The sequence below is a fragment of the Scomber japonicus genome, chromosome 6 (assembly GCF_027409825.1).
Source record: "Scomber japonicus isolate fScoJap1 chromosome 6, fScoJap1.pri, whole genome shotgun sequence".
NCBI lineage: Eukaryota > Metazoa > Chordata > Actinopteri > Scombriformes > Scombridae > Scomber > Scomber japonicus.
In genome coordinates, this window is record NC_070583.1 from 19,084,507 (window position 1) to 19,105,780 (window position 21,274).

Genomic DNA, 21,274 nt, shown 5'->3' on the forward strand with positions numbered 1-21,274 from the left:
AATGCTTTTTTTGTTTTGTTTTTGTTTAGTTTTCTTTCCTTTTTTTTTTTTTTTGTTGTTTTTGGTCCTGTTTCTCACCTTCCTATGGATGGCCATACTTAACTCTGCGAGACGTGCAGCCAACGTGCAGGTGCACTGTACACCTTGTGTATATACCTTAATTTTAAGATTGTTTTAAACAAGTTCATAAGGCTGGCTGACAAACAGAAACCCCCCCCCCCCTTCTCTTGTTGGCACTGGAGACTGTTTCCTTAACTGTCAGTTTGTTTGATCTGCAATATTGGCCTGTGAATTTATTTATAATTTTAGAAATTGCAGAATTTATTAGAATCTAAAACAGTCAATGACCTTGTGCATGAAATGTTTTTTGGAGGCCAAGTTCATCACTGATAATGTTTAAGCCCTTCCGAATTTGATGGTGAGTGCAATTTTTCAAAGCTGCACTTAAACAGAGATTGTTTAAATTGTTGCCCTTATTCTTCTGCTACCAGTGTTAACGAGTGTTCAGTCCAGACAGATGGCTTTGTGAAGTTTGTGCATTTTAGTAATGAATTCTTTGTTGTTGTCACCAGCCTTAACTTGTGAAACTGACACTTGAGACACACTCTTTGATCTCCAGAGTGTTTCTGTTGGAAGAGAAAAATATATTCTATCATGTAGTAGTACTACTCGCTGCAGTGCAGCTGAATTGGCAGAAAATTTGTTTTCTGGGGGAGGTATTAGCTGTTACGTTTCTGTGCTTTTTTAAGCACAGCTTCATTACATCACAAATGTTTGGGAGGAAGCAGTCGGTTTTTCCCCGCTTTTTTGTTCTTTAAGAATGTTGGCCGAACGCATCAAAACGAACCATCTGACCTAAAATGTAGCAGGAACTCGATCTCCATGCATTTGTAAGTAAGCTGGCTTTATTTTTTCAAAAAACAAGAGAGAAATAACCAGCCGAGAGAGGGGAAAAAAGATGTTTGACTCAAAACAACGTGAGAGCAGGCTGGGCTGCACTTAAAGTACAGAGAGATGGATTCAGGCAATAACGCTGACTGCACTGCTTTTTGTACACTCATGATGCCCGAATGGGGGAGATGTGTATGATGGTGTAGAACATGGAAAAATAAAAAAATGTCAAGGAAGGGGAAAAGGGGTGAAGGATTACAAAATTACTATTACTGGACTGCTTGTTTTAAAAAAGAAAATAACTTGGGCACCTCACAATGCTGAGTTTGGCTTATTTCTCTGCCCTTTAATTGCTTTTGATATTTTGGGGTTTTCTGGGATTACAGTTGCTGTTTTTTTTTTTTTTTTAATGCAGCATGATAACCTTACTTTGCAGGAAGGTTTTCTGAACATTTGTTTGTTCAGTTAGAACCTTTTTGCACACGAGGTTCCCTTTATTATTACGGTGAGATGCTCTTTTTGACAGTTCTAATCAATGAGAAGTATTACTGCACATTTAATTTGAGCTCTTTTAAAAAGATACAAAGTGTAACCATGTTGATTAGTTCATATTTAACCTTCAATTTCTCATTGGTTAGGACTGAGATCCCTTTTCTCTCAGTGCTGTGGTTATCCCCCTGAGTCATTTACACATCAAATTTGGCTGTTTGGGCTTTTTTATTTTATTTTTTTGGGTGGGAGGGATGTATGTTTTCAAAGGGGAAAACAAAAATAAATCCAAATTAAATTACACATTAGCTGATTGAATAGGGATCTAATTTTACAGATACTTGGCAGCTGTCTGTTTCTTGTCAGCCCACTGGCAGTAAATCACCAGAGCAAATTTTTTTTTTTTCCCCCCCAAGTCTAAAAAAATAAATAAAAAATCGACGATCCTTCAAGATTTAAGAGTGTTGCCTGCCTTCAATTTGGACAGCAGCTTTTACTGCCAGTGGCTGTCAATTTGGAGAACCTTAAAGTTTGAGATGAGAGCATCTTGCCCCAGATTGGGTGACTTAATTGGATAGTTTGTAACTAAATTGTCTCATTCTTTAAGGTTGTTGTGTGTTTTTTTGTTTTTTTTTAATTAGTTGGGTGGGGTTTAAATTAGTGTTCTTGCTGCCCTGATGCACACGTTTAATCATCTCTTGAAAGAGAGAGAACACAGCTTTTGTGTACAATTTGGGCCTGTCCGATCACTTCCTGTCGAGGAGGTTATGAGAAGAGTCCTTTTTGGGGGGGCATTTCTTAAAAGAAACAAAACAAATGTGCATCAGTAAAAAACATGGGGAGGAGTCTTCTTTGGGGATTACAAAAACAGGTTAACATAATCCAATGTTAAAAGGAAATGGGTATAAATGTTTTTGAGAAAGTTGCCCTTAGATTTGGATATTCTATTTTTTTTTTTCCAATGAAATGTTCAAAAAAAGGAGTACACCTTATTTTACTTTTTTTAAATGTCTCCAAATTTAAGTGAATTTAAAGAGTTCATTATTTTCATTTTTATTTGATGGAAATTTGGTCATATTTAATTGGCAGGTTTTTTTCAGTGGAGCTAATTTTACAAGTGGGATTAAGTTAACTAAGGATGTCATGAATAACATTGGATAAGACTGAAAGTTTTGTTTGAATAAAGCTCACTGAAATTTATTTGTGTGTGATTGTATTTTTTTCTTTAGTTTTCCCCCTCATCTACAGTTAGTCCTGCTGGAGCAACTCTGCACACTTACTGTAGGTGTCGGTATGTTACTGCAGCTCAACTCAGACTCCATTAATATAAACTATGACCTTCACTTCTCAGATTACAGTATTACCTATAGACTAGTTTCACTTCAGTTTAGACCTCAATATGCGGATCTTGACATTTTTTTGTTCATTAATGACTCTTTTAGTCATTGTAAAGATGGCGTTTCCACCACCATGTGACAGGTAAGATTCATGGCTGAATGAGAAACTTGAGACGTTACAGTTTAAAGACATTTTAAGGTTTTAATTGCAACTAAATCAAAGAATCAGCCTTTTCAATTTTAAGTTATTTAATTGTACACGGTGGCGTGCCTATTTTTTAATGTCTTTAATTCTTTTTGGCTATGGTGCTGGCGTCCTTTCATAGATTTCCATAAATACTGTTTTTAATGTCTCGAAGCAGAGATTATGCTTTCAAAAGCAATAATATAGATTGAATTCTCTTGGCAGCTTTCAGACATCTCTTCTTTTTTTTTTTGCTAAAGGATGAAATCAGCCTTCTGCGGCTGCTCAAAAAATGCTGAATCCTCCACTTAATGGCAGCCAGCAGATTAAAGTTTTTCGCATTTGTGTTATTTGTGTATTTTCTCTTCCAGTAATAAATTGTCAGCAGACCTTTGCCCTTATTGTTAAGCAACATTGATAAGGGGTTGTGACAGGTTGTACATGTTTTGTACTAATACACATCAGCTCTTCAGCATATCACTTTAACAATTCACATTTCTTTGAACTGGTTTCAGTGAAATATACTGTACTGGACCCATTTTGCATCAGGTACAGGAAGCTAAACTGTTTGATGATGACAAGTACTTTGTTGACATGAAGCTGAAAGCAGCTCCTGGTAAGTCCAAGTCTGTAAATGTAACACCACCCCCACACACACCATAAAGTGCACCGTGTGATAATGACTTCTTGTTGCTTTCCTGCAGATGTTGTTTTATCTGCTTTCTACAATCTTTCAAATGCATCTCCTAACATGACTGTACCACCTGCCAAACTGCGAGAGTTCCTCAGTGAATACTTTGAAGAAGCAGGCACAGAATTTGAGCCGTGGACACCAGAAGACTGGCATGAGAAGTGAGTTCTACTAATATTAGAAGGCTTACATTTAACCCTTACATACAGTGCATCCGGAAAGTATTCACACCCCTTCACTCTCCCCCCATTTTATGTTACAAGCTTATTCCAAAATGTATTAAATTCCGTTTCTCTCTCTCATCAATCTACACACACACACACACTATCCCATAATGACAAAGCCAAAAAGGTTTTTTAGAATTTTTTGCAAATGTATTAAAAATAAAAAACTGAATCCAGTTTCCACTGATCATCCTTGAGATGTTTCTAGGACTTGATTGGAATCTACCTGTAGTAAATTCAATTGGTTGGACATGATTTGGAAAGGCACAGACCTGTCTATATAAGGTCCCACTGTTGACAGTGCATGTCAGAGCAGAAACCAAGCCATGAAGTCAAAGGAATTGTCTTTAGACCTCCTAGACAGGATTATATCGAGGCACAGACCTGGGGAAGGGTACAGAATCTTTTTTTGCAGCATTGAAGGTCCCGAAGAGCACCGTGGTCTCCATCATTTGTAAATTGAAGATGTTTGGAACCACTGGGAGAGAGAACATTTTGGGCCACTTCAGTAAAAGTCATCAAATTTCAGAATAAAAGACATTTGGGGTGTTTTACAGCTGTGAAATGTCAAAACGGGTCAAATTTGACCCGAACAGTATGTAAGGGTTAAATCATACTGTATCTTTTAACCATGCTTTGTTGAAATGATATGAGGTAACTTTTATGTGCAGGCCAAAGTTCCTGGAAAAAGTAGCAGACCAAGAACTGCGTAACTGGGCTGAAAAGATTCACAATCTGTGGAAATCTCTTGGCAGAAAGGTGACAGCGACAATATTTTTTGAGATTTCTTTGGTGCCCTAAAATCCTAATGCAGTAAAGCATCTGCACATACTGAGTTCAAAGATTTTAAACCGTCAATGATTTCTCCTCTAGATCCGTGTTGGTGTTAAAGATCACCCGGAGCTCTACTCGCTGATATACACCCCACATCCTGTCATCGTGCCAGGGGGCCGCTTCAGGGAATTCTACTATTGGTGAGTGAATGATGGAGCCTGTCTCTCAGCTGTCTGAGAGCTCGGCTAGAGTTTCGCCGGGAGAGATCAGAGCCAGACCCAGCTAGGGGTCTGGTCTCTGCTGAGAGCCCCCCTTCTTGTTGCCGTTTGCAGACGCTGACATGAGCTGCTCTGTGCCCAACAGGGACTCCTACTGGGTCATCAACGGGCTCCTGCTGTCAGAGATGACAGACACGGCCTATGGGATGATTCAAAACTTCCTCTACCTCGTCAACAGGTAAGCTTAATGTTTCCTTTCATCTTTCACAGGCTAAAAAAAAGAGAAGAAGCAGTCTCATATTGAATTAATCATTTAACAATTCAAACTGTTCACTTTGGAAATGGACTACTTAGGGGAAGAATTCAAGATTTGTGGAATAAAAGATTTTTTTCCCCCCATCACTCTCCTACAGATATGGCTTTGTTCCAAATGGTGGTCGGGTTTACTATGAAAGGCGCAGTCAGCCTCCATTCCTCACTCTAATGGTGGAGAGCTACTATCGAGCAACCAAGGATAAAGAGTTCCTCCGGTGATATTTAGGCCCGATTTGATGTCTTGCCCACACGCATTATCATTCCTCAGCTGCCTCACGTCTTTTTCAGGATGGAGGGGGGAGAAAAAAGTTTTTAAACATCAATATCTCATTGCTCACATCTCTGCATTTTTTTTTCTTACCAATATGCTTAATTAGAAAATGGCACCTCAGCTTGTGTGTGTAATAATATCACAGAACTGTCAAAAGTACTGTGAATTATAACATTTCTTCCCGCTGTCTGTATTTTTTTTTTTTTTTTTTTAGAGCAGCTTTACCCACTCTGGAGCGGGAGTACCAATTTTGGATGCAGAACCGCTCCAAGGCAGTGACCGTAAATGGGGCAGAGCATATACTGAACCGATATCATGTTGAGGTCGGTTTGCCCAGGTATGTCACAAAGAAATTTTGTGAATAATAAAAGCAACTTAAGGACACATGTAGGGTGCAGCCTTACTACTTTATGTCTTCTGTTCTTTCTAGGCCTGAATCCTACACAGATGATCTTGAATTAGTTGAAGGCCTCACAGATGGTAATGACTTACTAGCCTTCAAATACTCCGTGGGCTGAATGAAAACCCTTATTATGAGCAAATATTGGAAATATTACCCTGCAATGGTCATTTTAATCCATTAACGGAAAACAAAGGAGAACACTGCAGTGTGCCACATGAATGCACTGTAGTTTATAATTGCTGCTCAGTAGAAAAGTTGAATGTATTCCTCTGGATTCAAGGATCTGTGCAAAACGTATTTGCTCTGAAAATACCTCAGTACCATGCTGTAATGAATATTTAATGTTAAACACATTCATTCTTCACATTGCTGCTGAGAAATTGGTATACATATTTTAAGGAAAGTATTTGAAGGATAAACCTGTTGTCTAAAATGCTGATGATTTTTTTTCTACTTACTGTTACTAAAATGTGTTTGCTCTCATTTCTTGAGATTTTATTTCTTCGGTAAATATCCAAGGTTGAGTTATTTCCTCCTCACTCCTACTTTTAGTCTCTTTTTCTCTTGTAAGGCTTTTGAGAAATGTTACAGAATTATAAATAAGCATGTTATTAAGAGATTGTATACTTCATTTTTTCCATATCAAGTTAAAAGAGAAGACATTCATGAGTAAGTACTGCATTTTAGATGCTGTTTTCTTGTGTCTCTACTAGTGATTTTATGTCATTTCTTTCTTCTTTGTATGTCATGTTCCACTCTGCCCTCAGACCATAAGGAGCGGCTGTGGATGGATCTGAAGGCAGGTGCAGAGTCTGGTTGGGACTTTTCATCCCGCTGGTACATAGACAGTGACGGCCACAATAATGGCACCCTCACAAAGACCCGCACCAGTCAGATCCTGCCCGTTGACCTCAATGCTCTGCTGTGTCTCAACGAGAAGACACTCGCTTCGTTTCACAGGACGCTGGGTGAGTGCAGAGCAGCATTTGACCTTGGAACCAACCTGGGTCGGCACACTGCTTTCAGTTCCTGGTGTTACATAACGGTGATGTGCTGTCTTTTGACAGGTAATGGTGACTCAGCCGCACAGTATGACCGGGCGGTAGCCCGCAGAGTGGAGGCGATGGAGTCAGTGCTGTGGGATGCTGAGAGGGGAGCCTGGTTTGACTACAACCTGGTGACACATTCCAACCACTTTGAGTTTTACTTCTCAAACCTGGCACCCATTTGGGCGCAGTGCTATTCTCGGCCTGAGATGCCAGAGAAGGCAGTGCAGTATCTGAAGGTTGGTGAGGATGTTTATTCAAATGACTAAACATACAGCACAGATTTTCTCACCTACCTCTACTGACATGTAGCTATGCAGATACTGTAGTTTTGGTTTTTATTTCAGCACAATCTGAGATCTGAGGTTTCTCCTCCGCCGCTATACAATGGAGGAAAACTGTTAAAACAGTGATTTAAATTCAGAGAAACAATGCTCATACACAGTGAACAATTTTAATGGGGACTATTTCCTCAGTGGAAAGTAGTTACAGTTAGAAAATGAAATAATGAAACAAATAAACAGTTAAATAACCATTTCACCTTCACCTCCATTGTATGGACAGCAGAGATGGAGGTGAATATCTCAAAAAATGGACAAATATTGCCAGAAATTATCTAGGAATAGGTGAGAAAAGATGTATTTAAGCCATTTGAATGAAATAACCCTTTAATCTCTATTTTTATCCACATACTTTAAAGGTGACTGAAAATTCAACTTTTTTAAACATGCACACCTGCACAGTATGACTAGTCTCCTCTACTGCCGGCCACTGCAGCTCCACTCTAACAGTTTAAGCTTTAAATATGCTCAAGTGATTGTTGCTCACTATATTTCACCACCAACATTTCAGTAGTGGATAGAATGCTCAGAAACCCACCTTTTTTTTAAAGGATGTTACACATGCTTTATGAACAGTGCTCATTTTCTCCAGCAGATGGCACAGACACACTACAGAGGAGTCACCCTTGCATGCTTGTGTGGTTGTTCTTCTTTTTCATGTCTGTACAGGGGAGTGGTGCTCTTCAGTTCCCCAACGGCGTCCCAACGTCACTGAGACAATCTGGGCAGCAGTGGGACTATCCTAATGCATGGCCACCTTTACAGCATATGCTCATTGAAGGTAGGCTGAGATCAGTTTGTTAACCACCACAAGATTCTCCACAAACACACACTGATAGTTCACCAATCTTTGAGTACTGGTAATTGTTTATTAAAATGTACATTACAGTTTAAGTATTTGGACAAACTTCACCTTTTGCTGTTCTGGCTCCACACTCCAGGATTTGGGATGGCACAGAGGGTACAAGATTACCCTGTGCTGACCTTTTTTACAACCTCATCAGTTGGAGGCCAAGTGTCTGAATTGTGCAGTTGTGAAAATTTGGCAAATTGGTGCCAAAGATGACGTATCAAGAGCGTGTTGTAGATTCTTGCCACTCATCCATAAAAGGCTTCTTCAGAAAATCATTAATGATCTAGTTTGTATGTTTTTTTTCTGCTGCATTGTCCTAAACACACCAAAAAAGGACAATGAGTTCAACAATATAATTAAGGCTGAAAGTTGGTTCTTAAAATCTATTGTGTTTATTTAATGGTTAAAAAAAAAAAATCTTGTATTTTCAGGTTTATCCAAACTGCCTTCCGAGGAAGCTAAAGAGCTAGCTTTTGATTTAGTCCAGCGGTGGATCAAGACAAACTGGTTGGCGTACTCAAAATATGAAGCCATGTTTGAGAAGGTAAGTGTCTTAAAGGATGTGTCTGTCTTAAAACAATCATCGGGGCCCTTATGAGGACTGGAGGAGGTTTTGCTCACTGTAATTACTCCTCGTGGTCATACTGTTCTCTGCACTCCTTGTTCTTTAACATGTATTTAAAAGTTTATCTGAGGCTTTGCCCACCTACATTAGTGAAATCAGGTGGCTGTATTCCAAGTTTAAGTCTTATTAGTACAAAATTCCTTCTTTGTGTTTCCCTGCTGAGCTGCAGAGGAATAATAGTAACAAAAAGAGGTAAATTTGTTCTAACAAGGCTGTAACTTTGGAAGATATCCACCTGCTTTGACTAATTTGGTTGGCTAAAGCCTCATATTAGCCCCCAGATAAGCTTGAATACATTTCTGCACCGAACAAGGACTGTGGATTTTTATCTTCCATCGCTTACATTGAAAGCACTGTAGGAACAGTACGAACATGAGGAATAATTACAGCAAAACCTCTTTCAATGTCCATATGGGCACCTGACAATTGTTTAAAGACAGACTGGGGAAAAAATGAGAGCCTGCCCTTTTTAAAGTTTCTGTATTTTCGAGCTTGTGTTGTGCAGTGATAACACGGCTGGCTCAAAATGTGTAATTTCTTCCTCCTGACAGTATGACGTGAATGGAGACGGCAAACCTGGCGGTGGAGGGGAATATGAAGTTCAGGTATTTTCCTTTCATGTATTGATGGTATAAAACTAATGTGTTTAAAGTCACACATGTCTTTGCAATTTCATGCAAAGCACTGCTCTTTCTTCCTTAAGCTAGTCTGCTTCTTACATTTAACACATTTGCACGCTCATGTACATATACACTCCCTTCTCCTCACTTCTTTGTCATTTTGGATCTTTTTTTTGTGTGTGTAATTCCCCCACCTTGCTTCTTTCTGTTGTCATTTTGATCCTTCACTTTGGTTTTCTTACCCATCCCAAAAGCACAAATTACTCACATTAGTATTTTAAAGCTTTGCCCCAGATATAATTATAAGAGTGAAGAAAAACATCCCTTATGCTATGCTGTCTTGCCCTTTTTCTGTAGCTGGGTTTTGGTTGGACCAACGGCGTAGTCCTGCAGCTCTTGGACCAGTATGGGGCGACTCTCACCTCGGGATCCAGACGTGTGTCTTCTGGCCTCATGCTGCCTCTGGTCATCTCAGCCCATCGCATGCTTCAGTGACTCAGAGGAGACAACAGAGCCTGACTGGAGGTTGGATTTTGTTATTCTAGGTTTCAGAAGCACTGACAGACTTCAGACTAGCACAAATTGACATTAAAAGATTAGACTAAACTGTGCATATTTTAACAAGATCTGATGTTTGTTCCTCACTTTATATAATCAAGATATTTACTTTTATTTGCAGGAGGAATCAAACATCCCTTTGATGAATATTTTAGTATTTATCCTCGGAGGTAAATGATCTCTGGCGGTATCAGAAGATGCAGATCGTTTAGGCAATTCTGGACTCTCTCCAGTAACGCAGGCTGTTAGCGCTCGCTGTTGCTCGGATCACAACATTAATATCGTCCCAGATATTGAACTGACATTACAAACAGTAATTCTCCTGATTCAATTATAAACTTTATTGCTGCACTGTATTTTAAGTCCAAGTGATGCCTTCCGTTTACATTACTCTGATGTTTAAATGTAAAAGAGCTCATGCGAGAAAAATGTAAAGTGATTTCATTAATGGTATGAATAAAAAACGTAGCACTCTATTATTTGTGACTCTTGGAGACATTTTCATTATTTTTTTTACAAGTTAGTCAAAGAACTTTAGATGACAATGCTGGCACTAAATTACATATACAATATAATCCAAGTGCTAAATGTATTAAAAATGCAGTATTTTGGTTTTTAGACCTTCTTCAAACACAGAGGGTCTATGAGTAATTCAATCTTCTCTTTTTACTAGGCATCCCTCTACAAGGGGGGTGTTAGACAGCATCCAGCATTACAGTGTATGTTAAAATTGCCTTCATTCCTTTCTAAAGAAACATACTGTAGTCCAGCTGTATGTGGTGGCAAAACACAACAATAAACCGAAAACACATTTAATTCCTTATTTGTAATGCTGATTGCATGTAGATGATGCCAATCTGATAACTAGATGGGAGGTTGAGTGAGTTGTGTTTGTTCCTTTTCATTTTGGAAAATATCCAATCAGGATTATGAATGATTCATTTTGTGTAATATTGTGTTTTGCACCTAAGGGCTTCTGTAGTTGTATGTTTCACCTATTCAGCATTAAAAGAGTTGGGTTATTGTGTTTAGATGAGTGACAGTCATACTTAACTCCAGTTTCAATTCAGGCTGTAACGTCACAAGAAGTGGAATAAGTCAAAGGGCTTTAACACTGTTTAAAGACATTTTACATATTTTATTGTAAGAAACACACCATTATTTAAAACATATTTTTTGTTTTATTTCTGATATTTCCATGAAAAGTCATTCTCTCTTTGTCATTTCTGCTTACATCTATGGTGAAATGCAGGTCAGGCATGAAATTATGTCCATATAGATATTCAAATTGTTGTCAAAAAGATTTAATGAGAAATTTGCCCCTCAAAATATATATAAAATAAATATAGAAAATATAGAAAATGCATCCCTCTATGCTGTGGAGATATGAGGCCAAGGCAGGGACTTGACTGCACCTTTCTCCTTAGCATGAGTGCACAGAACAGATTGACTGTGCAACTTAAACGGGCAAAAGGCCAATAGGTGCAGTGGTCCGTGCAACCCCAAAGATCACACTCTGGTAATGTGCTATTGTGAGTCTCATCTACAAGCCATATCGCTGGCTCCCTTTTTTTTCTTTTTTCTTTTTTTTTCACTCCCACGCATGACTGTCACACCTATACAGTACCAGCGATGTGTATTAAGCTGTGTTTAGAGAGGTTCAAGCAGCAGGCAACAGTCATTATGTTTTCAGCCTCTGCCGACAGCAGTAACTCAAGTAGAACCTGCTCCTTTTGATAACTCACACATTACCATGTCGTTTTAGCAGAAATGTGTTGTGCTGAGTTAATGAGATCGAGCTTGTAAAGTGTGGTAGAAGTTGTCCGGCAGTTAAGTGGTGGTGAGCTGAAGCTACATATGCGTGTGTGTTTTTTGTGTGCACACGTGCCCGCGCATAATCTGAGGACGGTCCTTTTGAGAAGCACGTTCCATGGGGTGGTCCATGAATTGTAAAACACAGCAGTGACAAGTGCATTACATGTTGTTGTGGAAGTAAAGGTCAGGGTGTCTTATCCTCACCCAGTAACTATCCTGTGCATACAAACTAGCACTCGAGGGAGTGCTTCACATTTTTTAAGAAAAAGCAGAATCTCAAAAGTTTTATTGAAAATTTACTTGACAGTTTAGTCAACCAGAAGATAGTTGTTTTACGTAATGTGAAGAAAGAGTCTTTTTTGAAATGAAAGATACTGCTTCATTCTTTGAAAATTATCTTGACCGTTTGCACGTCTGGTCTCAGATGTAAAAAAATAAATAAAAACTACCTCTGTGGCCAATGCAGTCCCCTGATTTCCATGAAGACATTAAAATTCAGGATGGTGTGCTGAAATGTGTGAAATCATATTAGACAGTAGTGAGAGTAGGGTGGGTAGTGGAGAACAATAGAGGTGGATTCATATCTCAATGTCTGTGTGGTTTCAGACAGAGGCCTGTGCTTCATTACTGCTCCCTGGCTCAGCCTTCAGTAGCCCCTGCAGCACACATCACAAAGACTGCTCATTATCCACTGAGTCCTCGTGGTGCCGCTGAGTCCCACTCAATGCTGCAGGAACCCTGCTCTGCACTGCCAGGATAACCCCCCCCCCCCACTCCCCAAACACCTCCACCCTCCTCACTCTCTCTCTCCTTCCTTGGGATATGCAGTGAAGGTGGCTGTCTTGTCCTCTGATGGTGAATCAGAGAAAGCGAATGTTAATCTGCTACCACTCACTCCCATTCAACACACTTTAATCGATAACTCATTGAAGGATAATGCCTGTGTTCCTGTGCAATGTATTTCCCTAATTATGACCGTTACCACCTCCTAAAAAAATAAATAAAGTGGTTTGTGTCTGGCTTAGCAGTTAAATTGTTTGGAGATTAGGCCAACTCCTTGACCTCTAAACTGGAAGTATTGGCTAACTGGAGGCATTATACGGATAGCTTAGTAATATTGATTCTGCACTGTCTGGAGATATCAGGCTTTTTATAATCAATAACTCCAGAGGAATCGTTCCTATAGAATTTCTCCTGCTTAAGAGGAGATTTTAAAATCCAATCTAATGGAAAGGAGAGAAAATGTAATATTGTCTCATCTGCTCTGCACCCTTCAACTCATGACAGGCAAGAATCTCTCTCTCTCTCTCTCTCTCTCTCTCTCTCTCTCTCTCTCTCTCTCTCTCTCTCTCTCTCTCTCTCTCTCTCTCTCTCTCTCTCTCTCTCTCTCTCTCTCTCTCTCTCTCTCTCTCTCTCTCTCTCTCTCTCTCTCTCTCTCTCTCTCTCTCTCTCTCTCTCTCTCTCTCTCTCTCTCTCTCTCTCTCTCTCTCTCTCTCTCTCTCTCTCTCTCTCTCTCTCTCTCTCTCTCTCTCGGAAAAAAGAGAAGAAAACTGCATCAAAAGCAATTCACCTTGCTTATGCAGTTCACAAGTTTCATATCCTTTTGTGAGGGTCCTTCACTCTTGCAAATTTCTCTGATACTGTCAAGTGCAGCACTGGGTCTATTCTGCCTTTACGTTTGGAGTAAATGGATTGCCGTCTCACACTTTGACGCAGCAGGTCTGATTTCAAAGAGACCTAGCTAGCTTATAATAAATCTTAATATGTATTATGAGGTGCTAAAGAGTCACTTTAGGTCATGTTTTCAATTGTTCAGGTTAAGTCTGTATATGGAACTCCGGTGGTTTAATGTACTTGTATGTGGCAATGTCTTATTCTCTCAAAATCACACTTAAAATAAGAAAATTCAATAGATCAGTTTTTTAAAAAAAGGAAAAAGAAAAAGATATTACCAATTAATAATGGCAGGGCTCCACAAGCGCTGTTTGTACAAATTCTGTATTCCTTTTGTGTTTCAATAGTTTCAAGACAAGCCTGCTTTTTATTTTTTTAAATCTCCTCTTGAAAACACTGTCTCTCTGTTTGATGTCCTCCCTCCTGTCCGACACATTTAGGACTGTTGCCCACATGTGCCACTGTGAGGCGATAGAGCTCTTTGTTGTGTTGGATGATATGCCTTGTTTTCCCAGTCATGCCATTTCGTTTTGGTGGGCATACAATATGGAAACTACAAAAGCCTATCACCATTTGCAGAGTTGCACAGTGTCCTAGCCTGCTGATGTAAGGCTTTTTACTGGGCTCTTTGCAAGGTTAAAGGGAAAGAAAACTAATCACATACTCCGAGTTTGTCTTTGAAGATGGTTTTGTTGTGTTTGAGCCATAAGTAAAGAGAATCTCACACAATATTTCACACTGATTTTTCCATTATCCAGTTGAGTGGGGTGTCAGTATGATGACTGGTTTAGATCAATAGTCGGCTGTTTGTGAGGACTTGAATAGTTAGATCAAGGGCTCTGTGCAGTCTTCGCTATGAGGGTGGGGGGGGGGGTTTGTTTTGTGGAAGTAATTGAGAGTGATCATGCATCCTATATACCACGGTGAAAACATGTATAAGGGTATCACATTGAGGCTTGCAGCATGCTTCCAAAGAAAGATGAAAGCAGTGTTGTGTTAACTGGTGGGGCTTGCTGGGTAATGGCAGGATGTTGTGTATGACACAAGCGTCTGAGCCATTTCTGCAGCATGCTTCCACAGAAAAATGAAAGCAGTGTTGTGTTAACTGGCTGGGCTTGCTGCGTAATGGCAGGACGTAGTGTATGACACAAGAGTCTGAGCCATTTTTGCACACAGCGTTTGTGATGGCATGGTGACTCCATCATGGGACACAAACAAGTCAGTCAAACATTCAGGCACAGGAGGCCAAGCCTGGAGAGTGAGATGAGCCAGAATCAGTAGGAAAGAGAAAGCAAGGGAGTGAAAGAGAGCACATGAGGAGTCCTTCTTATTACAGCTGCACAGATGGTGCAGCAGATGAGATGGGAGGGATAGATGGATAGATAAGGAGTGAGAGTGAGACAGGGAAAGAGAGAAATGGCACGAGAGCACATGTTTGACAGTGTACATAAGGAGTGCCGGATTGGAGAACTTCCAAGGGAAACACTTTAATATTTATTGTTCTGTGGCTGGTCGGAAACTTTCTTTCCACCTCCAATTCGTCAGCAAGAAAAATGGCTGAGGACCGCCTGTGAAATATTAATTCCATTGCAGAGAAGCGAGATGCTGAAGGTAGGAAGCATGGAGCGGCATATGGTGGGAGATCCTGAGGGAAAGAACGCAGAGTTCACAACTCCACAGACGGGAGAGGGTCGCAGTGAGTGAGGGCGCATGAGGAGGAGTGAAGGAAAAGAAGGAGGGGAATTCAATTATTGGGAGGAGGATTCAGTGGAGCTCATGAGTCTGCATTTACAAGGGAATGATATTTGAGTCGCCCAGACTTTGTGCTTTGTAAGCTTATTATTCCATGCATAGTCAATATTCATACAGTCTGTCTGCCATTGATAACTTTCTCTGATAAGACAAAGATGACATTTGTCACAAGTGATATGTTTACATAATTACAATCTGGAGTTTTATTAAAGGAGCCTTGTGGAATTGTCTTATAAACACGTACACACATTTATGCATTGCATGTATTCTTGAGGTCTAACAATCATGCTGAATATATTTAGTGCCTTTCATTGGTTGATTTTTTTTAACACTTTGAATCCTTCATTGTTTGCTAGAGGTCGTCTTCTTCATTTTTGGTGGCAGGTTGCTGCATTTCTTGGCATGTTACTGCCACCTGTTGATTGATTAGTGGAGTAATGTGAAATCATTGGCATGAGAACAAACAGATACTCACGCATAAAAACATTGATTAATAGTGCTACTAGCAGTATACTCTACTTGGTATCTTTTAATGTAGTTTATTAAGATTATTTTTTTTTACATTAGTGCAGTAATTAGAACCCACTGAGAATTGATAATTTTGTCTACACACTGGTGGTGGTGAAAAACACTGAGCATATGGCTTCTGGGAGTGTTTCTGCTGCATTATTCCCATGGACCTATATTCCCTCTATGCAATTCCCCCCCCCCCCTCCAAGTGAAAACAGCCTTATGTTCCCTCAATCATAGATTTTGTCAACATTCATACTGCCAGTAATGTCAAATTTGCTCATGTTTTTTAAGGTTAATCAAAAATGAGCGGCTAATGCATTTATTGAACATGTAATATCAGATTATGCTTTTTAAAATATATCACAGGAGAATATTTAAAGCATTTCAGGAGGACCATTTGACCTCTTTTTTTTAAACCAGAAAACCATGCACAAAATGTTACCCTGCAACTAAAACCCAACCTGCCAGCCTCCACCCCAGCTGTTGCCTATAACTGTTAACACAGACAATAAAATGATTAGTAAAGCCCTAGCTAATATGAATGAAACCATTACACTATTCATGATAAATCATGAACAAACTGGATTCAAAAAAAAAAATACATTCATATATCAACACTTGGAGGCAGACATTGTAACACAGTGTAATGCAGAGCAGCAAAGGAAAAATAATTGACTCACTGAAGCATCAAACGTCATTTGAATCCGATAGATCTTTCTAATGCCACAATGCAAAAATGTTGAATTGGAGAGTCATTCTTTAATTGGTTAATGTGACTGTACAACTCACAAATCACCACTAGAAAGACGCTAATCACCAAGCTTTAGTGTGCAAAGGGAGATGAGACAGGGATGCCCACCACTCTCTCTGCCCCTCTTTAACTGTGTTCATCAAATTCCTTGCTGTAACTGCTTCTTGGCAAGATAGAAATGACATTATTTGGAGGACAGACTGTAAATGTACTGTACACAAAATAAGGCTTCATGCAGACGATGTGCTACTTTACTTTCAACCCTCAACACATGAAACTTTTTTTTAATTTTTCAATTAACTGGGCCAAATCCGCAAAATTACCAATAATTCTAAAATGCTGGAAGAGCTGCTGTTCAGACACCATTCATTCTGACTTAATTTACATTTCTTGCAAACTGTCAGATCTAGTCCATTTCTATCTAAAGCTCGGTTTTATGGGAAGAACTACAGTCACTGTAAGATAATGACACAACCCAAAATACCAAGTTTTTTTCAATGGTCCCAAATGCAATGACAGCTTCATAAAAATCCAATTTTACAGACGGATTAAAAGCTAAAAACCTAATACACCATCCTACAACCAAGGTGACCTTCATTGTCGAAATTGTCCTCACGCTCAGAGATCTCAGCAATTACATAGTTGAATACAATGACTGATGTCCCTAGTGTTTAATCTTCATCTGGAGGGCTGAACGGACCTGGTGCAGAGTTTCCTAATGAACATTGTTGAGCAGCAGCTGGAGCTCTATTTTACTCTGACTCGTGATACAAACAGGAGGTGGTGGAGGTGAGTCACACAGCTGCATTACAGAGCTCACACCTACAAATAGCAGAGAAAGTACCATTTCTTTTTTTAAAGTATTGTGTGACAACAGACTTTGTGAAACTTTACTGGTTTACAGTGAATAGCAGGAACCCCAGGAGAGAAAACTGAAGGGATAGAGTGATTGAATGACATTTTTTAAAAATAAACAAAATGAGAATACATGAGAGAAGTTGTCTTCCAGGCTCAACATGCTCTAAGTTTGATTTCATGGCACATATGCAGCTTACAGCATCACTTAATGGTCTGTCCAAATGTTTTATATTACAGGGGAAGAAATAAATCAGTGTGCATAACAATACAAGTGATTTGTATTTCAATTAAAGTAATAAATACTCAATCAGGGTCCTGGTCCTTGTGTACCAGTTAATTAACAAATATGAGTTCAAGAGAAGGCTGCATCTTCATTAACATGCACACCTCCACAAAATCTGAATATGACAATGAAGCTAATTTATTATTTTTCCAGAAAGACAATGAAGAATGTACCGAGGTTGTTTCTGTCACTCGTCCTCTCTGTTTCGTGTTCCTCATTAGAAATGCAAAACATCTGAATATTTACGAAGGTCAGGTTAAGACCGTTTTTGTCCACTGGAGACCTGTTGTGTCCCAGTGGAATAGAATAATGAAGAAACCAATTTCCTCTATTGTCAAAGCTATGCGAACCATGTAATCAGCAAAATCCTGCCAAAACACCCTTTAGGGTGAAAAGGAAGGGGGATCTCATTTTAAGGAAATATTGGAGCTTCGCAGCTTTTATTGCCTTTGATTGTCATCTATTCTAAATGAAAATTTGCCGGGTGTTATGACATATTACAACCCGGCATGCTATTCATTGCTGTACCTTTGTGTGAATTTCCATTGGCCACACGGAAATAGCTTTTACTTCTTTTCATACACTTTAATATCTGATATCAGAATTCAGATAAAGCGAAGAAAAAAAATCATTTTCACATCAGATGTCACCTTTACTCTTCACCCCTGGAAGAAAGTGAAAAGGAGGCGCATGAAAATGAATTTTAATGAATAACACATGATAACGGGGAGGACTCTTTATTAGTGTTGCAGAGCAAGAGTTTCCCTCCTGTTGGGGGCCTGAGAATCAGTGAAAACGCACTCCCAGGTGTTGCTCTACCAGATGGGCTTGGGATGCGATGTTAATATATTCCCCAAGCGTTGGCTCTGCCTTTGAAAAATGCTGGTGCTGGGAGAAGATGGCCTTGTGCTGTTTGAAAGGCAAGCCGCAGGGGGGACAGATGCTCTGATATTCCAGCAGGGGTATAGCTGCAGGGCCTCATGGCTGTTCTCTGCCTGGCAGGGGGAAGTTCAGTTGAGTCACGCCTACGCAGCTCAGCGAGAGAAGCCGGGAAATGGCAGGCAATGAGCAGCAGCATGCTCCTCAGGTCACATTGCTACAATTACCAATGAGGGCAAGGGGGGGAGGGGGGATTATATCTGATCACAGGCTGTACTAATTTACAGTGTCAGGGAGCCAGTGTCTTGCTCAGTGCTTTGCTGTTGTTCAATTAGCCACTGAAAGCAACACATTTTTGCCTTTTGTCCCTTACAAAACAATAACAAGTAAATTCGTTCCACAAGAGGTGCTTGATCTGATGAGTCAGATTTAAGTAGAAATAAAATCTGAACTCAATGAATTAGTTTACTTAATTACTTAAATTATTTAAATTATAACTAAAGCAGATCAGACCAACCTGGGAAAACATGCTTAGACTTTCTCACATCACATCATTACACTAAGATGAAAGATTTCAAAGTCTCTTTCCTTGTAATAGTTACATCATATTGGTCCAAGTTCATCCCTTTGTCTCTCTGAAGTATCAAGTTACATTTCCATTATGTTAGAATATACAGGCAAGGTTTTGTTATGTGTTAAAAAAAACTGTGACCATGACTTGTGTCAGATCATTTGGCTCTATTTTAGTCCACTGAAACATTTTCAAAATCTAGTGTCACTAAACTACTTATGACAGCTTCTTGGGGCTTGTAAATCTCTGTCTCAGAGGAAGATGACTAATTGCGGTTTTGGACTTGCCTACAGATGCTCATCCAGAAAGAAGAGAGGCAGTAGCTAAATACAGTGCAAAATAATGCAATCACCACATGGAAAATTACCTTTAAATGTGAAGTTCTCCTCCTCTCTACTGAGCTTTTTAGCATCTTTCAGCACCTTTTGTTTTTCCGGCCTGTAAAAATACATTTTGATTCTCACTTAACGCTCTCAAAGTGTTGTTTTTCAGTGTAAAAATCAACTGTTTTCAGCAAAAAAAGCTCTAAAAATTCACTGTATTCTACCTGTCCAGCACAAAATGGCAGAGATACTAAATTGGCAGCTAGCTGGTGAATATAGTGGAACATTTAGCAACAAAAGCAAGAGTCAGATATTTCAAAAACAGAGCTAAAAGGAGAGTACTTTAGATATTGGAATTACATTTGCCAGGTGGCCAGAAACACTGCTCCAAATGAATGCTAATGTTGATCTGCACCTGCTGAATGTGTAAACTGTTTGCTGACAAGTTTGCCATACCAAATTAAAAGGTGGAAGGTCAGTGTTAAAAACAGAAACAAATGCAATTAGATTTCTTATTTGGCTAATGGAGATGCATATTCATCACATGTGGCTATGAATGACAGTTCATAAATGTAAGAGCTTACTAAAAATGAAAAGAGGGTAAATCAAATGTGACCAAACTGCAAGTGCATCAGTTTATGGCAAGGTCAACAGTGTCAAAAATGACCTGTATGCAAAACACATGCAAACGTGCATCATTAAAGAAAAAAAGTTGAACTTAAGTCACACACACTCACACTCACACACACACACACACACACACACACACACACACACACACACACAGACACACAGACACACAGACACAGACACAGACACACAGAGAGAGAGAGACAGCATGCAGGGAATTGACAAATGTTGCTATAAACGGCAACAAACCTCATATGACCCATATTTGTAGCAGTATTTATAATGCTAATTTAGTTGCTACATATTTAGTACTTATTTATTCTGCCCCCTTGGAAATGGCCACTGGGGGAAAACCATGCAGACTGTATTGTGAGTCCTTGAAGTTGGGGAACGCTGCTATTGTTCCATTCATTTCAAGGTGAAAGCTTTGAGATTACAAGTACACCTGTTTGGTTTCCAGGAACCAATAGTGGCACTTCTTTGAGAAGGTGTGTCCCTGTGCTGTGTCATCTAGTGCTGTCCCTGGCCTCGTTGAATTGTAGAGAGGTCCTGGATGCAACAACTGAGTTTATCACTCTTAATGAGAGACTCTGCAGTAGGCCACACTCCATTACGCATGAGCCAGATGATAAATTACATCGCTTTCCATGACTCCCTGACCCCAAGGGATGTTTAATTAATAAGAGGCTGGACATGGCCACCATTAGTCGAACGAACAGCAGGCAAGGCTGCCCTGCACACATTCTCACTCCCACACATCATTATTTGACTATCTCTCCAGCTCCCTCACCTTGGCAGTCAGGTGTGAATATATAGAATCAGTGTATATAAATACAAAGGGAAAAGGGAGGGGGGAGGGGGAGAGTATCACGACCTCATGGGGGCTGTTACCAACACTAACTGCTTTTTGAATGTGAAACAACCTCAGCTCTTAATCAGGTTAGAAAATGAATAATTGAGTCTCACAGATTAGCTGTGAGGTGGAGGGGAGAGGAGGGGGGAGGGAGGAAGCGCCTCTGCACAGGTAGAGCAGCGGTTCCCAAAGTGGGATTGAGGAACCCCCAGAAGGCATCCTGACAAAATTAGGAGTTGTTTAACTCAAATGAAATTTAATTAATTATAAATGATTACGATTGGAACATTGTATTAGGTGGAGTGTTCCAAGGATGTTTTATTCTCACTTCTATTATTTCCCCATTTACAGTGACCATTTATTCAGCACTAAATCAACATTTAATCGACAGTAAATATTTCAGATCCTTTAACGTATTTATTATTTAATAAAGACAATGTATGGACTATGAAGTTATTGTAACTTTGGCTGAAAGTAATAATTGTTTTCAGAATTGATCAATCTGTCATTTGTTTACTCCAAAAGTGAGAAA

At 39.6% G+C, this 21,274-nt stretch overlaps 1 protein-coding gene across 1 annotated transcript; it reads left to right on the forward strand.

The window, feature by feature from the left end:
• The first annotated feature begins 2,736 nt into the window (after positions 1–2,736).
• On the forward strand, positions 2,737–10,259 carry treh (trehalase (brush-border membrane glycoprotein)). Its single transcript, XM_053320940.1, has 15 exons — positions 2,737–2,859; positions 3,417–3,517; positions 3,606–3,753; positions 4,488–4,575; positions 4,690–4,790; positions 4,954–5,046; positions 5,222–5,338; positions 5,609–5,731; positions 5,825–5,874; positions 6,565–6,765; positions 6,865–7,082; positions 7,854–7,965; positions 8,469–8,581; positions 9,214–9,267; positions 9,640–10,259. Exons 1-15 carry the CDS (start codon positions 2,780–2,782, stop codon positions 9,775–9,777), a joined length of 1,737 nt encoding a protein of 578 aa, XP_053176915.1. The 5' UTR covers positions 2,737–2,779; the 3' UTR covers positions 9,778–10,259.
• The last annotated feature ends 11,015 nt before the right edge of the window (positions 10,260–21,274 follow it).

Bases quoted from the DNA above. Each gene is read 5' to 3' on its own strand.
- treh (XM_053320940.1), top strand. From the start codon at position 2,780: ATGCGGATCTTGACATTTTTTTGTTCATTAATGACTCTTTTAGTCATT. The intron at 4,791-4,953 runs GTGAGTGAATGA...TGTGCCCAACAG, and splicing joins TTCAGGGAATTCTACTATTG to GGACTCCTACTGGGTCATCA. The intron at 7,083-7,853 runs GTTGGTGAGGAT...ATGTCTGTACAG, and splicing joins AGGCAGTGCAGTATCTGAAG to GGGAGTGGTGCTCTTCAGTT.